This window comes from Vitis riparia, chromosome 4 (genome assembly GCF_004353265.1).
Source record: "Vitis riparia cultivar Riparia Gloire de Montpellier isolate 1030 chromosome 4, EGFV_Vit.rip_1.0, whole genome shotgun sequence".
In the NCBI taxonomy this organism is placed as follows: Eukaryota; Viridiplantae; Streptophyta; class Magnoliopsida; order Vitales; family Vitaceae; genus Vitis; species Vitis riparia.
The window spans coordinates 23352799-23357614 of NC_048434.1; the positions used below are offsets into that span (position 1 = coordinate 23352799).

Below are 4816 nucleotides of genomic sequence, written 5' to 3' on the forward strand. Positions count from 1 at the left end.
TAGTGCCAGTTAATCTTTCTGTTGACAAACAAGCACAAAGCCAACATATTGCATGGATAATTCAAAAAATTCACACCATATCATCTCATCTCTATCAACAAAGGGAGCACTGTTGGTACATCGATCATCTTTCCAATGGGTCCTATGTGATAATGCAGCATTATTTGGACACTGTCAAAGTACTGCTTGTGAAGGAAGGAAAAATAGTGTTGAGGGTTCCTTTTACTGGCTCAGTTGAACCAACATTAATTGGACAGTGATAGAAAATTTTCTCTTCTTGTTTATCTAGAAGGGTGTTTTTTATCGTTTATCAAAGCTATTTTTATTGTTTATATTAAAATTTAATTACTTCTTTATAAAAATATTTTTGATAAATAAACTATCTATAGTACAATCACTCTTAAATAGATGTTTATGTAGGGATACTTAAACAGAGGACTTGGAGAGTAACAAATATTGACAGAACTGGTCGATATGAGTGTGGAATTAAGATGTGATTCACTAAACTATTGACCCATGACTAGCTTAAAATGTTTATATCTTCAATCAATTCAAAAATGAACTAAACCTTTTTCTTATGTACAAAAAAAAAAAAAAAAAGATGACATAATTTCCCTATCATTCTCGTGGCATTATGTTTAGTTTCATGAAAGTACTAAGGAAAAAAAAAATACTATGAAAAATAGTTTTCATATCTTTGGTTTCATTATGGAAAATATATAAAAAAAGTTCAAATATGAGTAAAATTAATTGAAAATTTATGTGTTTTGAAATTATTTAATCTTTATATAATAGATTGAAAAAGTATTTAAAAATAATTTATTGACTTTGAATTTATTTTTTTATTTTTCTTAATTTTTTCTTTCCTTTTATTATTCCATTTTCTTTTCTTTTCCTTACATTTTCCCTTCAATTTCACAAGAACCAAATATAGGCTTAGAGTTATTAAATTAAAAGGGTCATTGAAAATCAAAATTTGAAAATTTAACCCTTATTTTTCTGTCTCATTTTAACAAAAACATCCTTATTATTATTTTTTTTTTATAAAAATAACTTTTTCTTTTAAAACTACATGTAAATACTTCAAATAATAAAAGACATTTATGTTAAAAATAGATTATTTTTCATGTAAAAACATGAAAGCATTAAATTCACAAATATATATAAATTATTTCATCTCTTTTAACCTATGCTATTGAAATATTTTTCAAAATCATTTTTATACAAAACATTCTTATATACCTATATCATGATCACTTGTCATTGTCAGCATTATGCACTTTAAAGTGCTGCGTAACAGAACATTGATTTAACTAATGCTAAGTTCCACACCCAAAGCAAAGGTTTTAGACATAATAAACTTTATTTCAACAAATTATACATCACCGTCACCCCCTATTAATGACCCATCTTGTAAAAAGATGACCTAAATTGGATGCATCAAAACAAATGCTGAGTTCTCTTCCATGGAAACATATCCTTGCGTTTCTACCAGACCTTTGGAAATTCAAAGAAGTACTAATCAAAATGAATTTTATTTTTATTACTTCCTAGCTGAAGTCTTAATGTATAATCATCCAATCATTCTGTCCCTCTGAATCTCCATTTTCCTCTACTTCATCATACCTCTTATATGGCTATATCTTTCCACCCCATAACTGAAACAGGAGGGAGATATCCTCAGCACAGCACGTTAATGAAAAATATACAATGAGATGCACTTTCTTTTATTTTGAACAAATAAATTCTTATGAAAGCATTATTAGTCTGAGCGAGGTTGGTATTAGTTTGATGGGGCCTTGAAATGGTTGTTTAATTAATGGCCTCGTAAGTTGACCAGACTAAGTCTACCCTCCTTGGTTTCGACTGATCAGGTCATTTCATTGCAGGCCGCGTCTTTTGTTTTATGTTATTTTACTGTACCCCTCGTTATTAATTCCATGGTGCCTCTGCTAGCTGGTGTGACCCTATTGGAAAGAGTTGTCCCTTTCCCGACCAAGTCTTCTTCTTCTTTTATAAGTCATCCAATTGTATGCTGCTTCTTGTTTTTCCACACTGGATTTAGCTTCGAATTGACCGCTGCTTCTATTCATCACAGGAAATCTCCTTCGCTTATAAATTCCAACTCTCATTTCCTCCCAAACGCGCACTCCTCCATCTCTCTTCCTTATCACAACTCATTTGCTCCTGAGTCATTCCCCGTCTTCTCTTCATTATCACAACTCCCTAGCCAAATCAACTCTTTTCTGCAATGGAACTAGAGCAACTCTTGTTCGGAGAGAGCATTAGTGCTCCTAAGGCGGACCGGAGCCATGTAAAAACTTATGAAACCATGGCCTCATCCATATCAAGTAGTTCCAAGGACTCCGATGAGTTGTCCCATGTCTCCGAGTCCTTTACTATGATAGACATGAGTGTACCAAAGACCGTCTCTGCAGAGAAGAAACTATCTTGGTTGCGCTCCCAGATCGTCGTAGGTGATGGAGAATTCAAATCCCCCTATGGACTCCGCAGGGTCACCTACGCTGATCACACTGCCTCAGGCCGGTGCCTACACTACATTGAAAACTATATCGTCAATAATGTTCTCCCCTTCTATGGTGGGTTAAAACGTGAAGATAAGAACATGAACAATGAGTTATAATTTTAATTTGCTATTCTTTGTATCACCTTCAAATTTTCATAGGCAAATTGTGGATTTTAGTCTTAAAGCATGACAAAGTTGATGCAAATGTAACTAGCTATCTTTTGGTTGCAGGAAACACTCACACATGTGATAGTTTCGTCGGTGATCGGACCACAAAAATGGTGCATGAAGCCGCCAAGTACGTAAAAAAGTGTCTTGGCGGTAAACAAGATGATGCACTCGTCTTCTGTGGTTCGGGCACCACCGCAGCTATCAAACGGCTACAAGAAGTAATGGGGATCACTTCTCCGTCGATTATGAGGGAGAGGGTATTGAAGACCCTAAGGAGTGAAGAAAGATGGGTAGTTTTTGTGGGGCCTTATGAGCACCACTCCAATCTCCTATCATGGCGGCAAAGTCTAGCAGAAGTAGTGGAGATTGGTCTGGATGAAAATGGCTTAATTGACATGAAGGCTCTAAGGCAACAGCTTGAGTCGTATAAATACACCAACCGCCCGTTATTGGGTTCTTTCTCAGCTTGTAGTAACGTGACTGGAATTTACACCAACACCCGCGCCCTTGCGAAAATTCTTCATCAGCATGGAGCCTTTGTGTGCTTTGATTTTGCTGCAAGGTACGTACACGAACTTCACATCGGCTGTTGTGTCCTTGTGATTTCATTTTTAAGGATTTATCTGATTGGGCTTAAATTTTTTGTACTCATTAGCGGTCCTTACGTGGAGATCGACATGAGATCGGGAGAGATTGATGGCTATGATGCCATTTTCCTTAGTCCCCACAAGTTTCTCGGAGGACCTGGGACCCCCGGCATCCTTCTAATGAGCAAAGTCCTCTATAATCTGGCTTCCTCTCCTCCATCAACTTGTGGTGGTGGAACTGTTGCCTTCGTCAATGGCTTCAATGAAAAGGTAAATCACCTAATTTTGAGAAAGATGGAGCTAGCCTTTCTTTACTTTCCTGAATACGTAAATCAAATGTTTATTGAGTTCTAATCTTGTCATGAAATTCAGGACACTTTATACGTGGATGAAATAGAAGAAAGGGAAGACGCCGGAACTCCGCCAATTGTTCAGAAGATCAAAACAGCACTGACTTTCTGGGTGAAAGAATACATCGGTTACAATGTTATCGAACAGATGGAGCACATGTACATCGAAGCAGCACTGGAGAGACTTCTGCCTAATCCAAACATAAAAGTTTTGGGAAATACAAGCGCAAAGCGACAAGCTATCCTGTCCTTCCTCGTATACTCCACTACCAACTCTTCCTCGGACGGCATGAAAGATAGTAGAGGGGACATAGAGGGGAGATTTTACATGTGGAGAGAGACAGGAAACAAGAGGGGTAAGCCTCTTCATGGGCCTTTTGTCGCAAAGCTCCTCAATGACCTGTTTGGGATTCAAGCTCGAGGTGGGTGTGCTTGTGCTGGACCCTATGGTCACAGCTTGCTCAACGTGGATGAGACCCGTTCACTCGCATTCAGATCCGCCATCCATAATGTAAATATTCCACTTCTTCATATGTTATGATTGATCAAAACTAGCGTCCAGTTATCATAGATTTTACAGAATTTCCTATGTTCAATTTTAGGGTAACAACGGAGTGAAGCCCGGATGGACCAGAATCAGCTTCCCCTACTACATGTCTATTGAGGAGTTCGAGTTCATTCTGGCAGCACTGGAATTCATAGCTACTTACGGCCAGAGGTTCCTTCCTTTATACAACTTCAATTGGAAAACAGGCAACTGGACTTTCAAGAAGAAGGCACTCAAAGACGCACTAGCAGGGAAGGAAAACAACGGCAACTTCGGTGGATTGAGTCTGGCCAGGGGCATGCAGGCATCAATAATGAGTAACCAATCAGAAGCACCAAACAACAACGCTGATGAAAATGATGAAATCATCAACAAATACACATCATATTTGGAGACTGCTAAACGCATTGCTAGTGTCCTTGAAAAGTTCCCTCCTCACCGTCGGGTTCCGGAAGACATAGATCTCAACCTCTGCACCTTCAGATGCTAGTTTTTCATCTTATATGCAGTACTGGCTTTGATTTCAGTTTGTTGTTGCGCTACATATAACAAGCTTTTTGACAAAGCAGAATATTTATACAATGCTCGTTGTATTTTCTGTTTCAAAGTTATGCTATAGTTGTATTTTATGTTG

The 4816-nt window shown here is 37.5% G+C and overlaps 1 protein-coding gene across 1 annotated transcript; it reads left to right on the forward strand.

The window, feature by feature from the left end:
• The first annotated feature begins 2143 nt into the window (after nucleotides 1-2143).
• LOC117913086 lies at nucleotides 2144-4816 on the forward strand. The gene is made up of 5 exons (XM_034827999.1): nucleotides 2144-2600; nucleotides 2759-3260; nucleotides 3354-3555; nucleotides 3658-4146; nucleotides 4238-4816. The coding sequence occupies exons 1-5, from the start codon at nucleotides 2252-2254 to the stop codon at nucleotides 4670-4672; spliced, it is 1977 nt and encodes a 658-aa protein (XP_034683890.1). The 5' UTR covers nucleotides 2144-2251; the 3' UTR covers nucleotides 4673-4816.

Bases quoted from the DNA above. Each gene is read 5' to 3' on its own strand.
- LOC117913086 (XM_034827999.1), top strand. From the start codon at position 2,252: ATGGAACTAGAGCAACTCTTGTTCGGAGAGAGCATTAGTGCTCCTAAG. The intron at 3,261-3,353 runs GTACGTACACGA...TGTACTCATTAG, and splicing joins TGCTTTGATTTTGCTGCAAG to CGGTCCTTACGTGGAGATCG. The intron at 3,556-3,657 runs GTAAATCACCTA...CATGAAATTCAG, and splicing joins TCAATGGCTTCAATGAAAAG to GACACTTTATACGTGGATGA.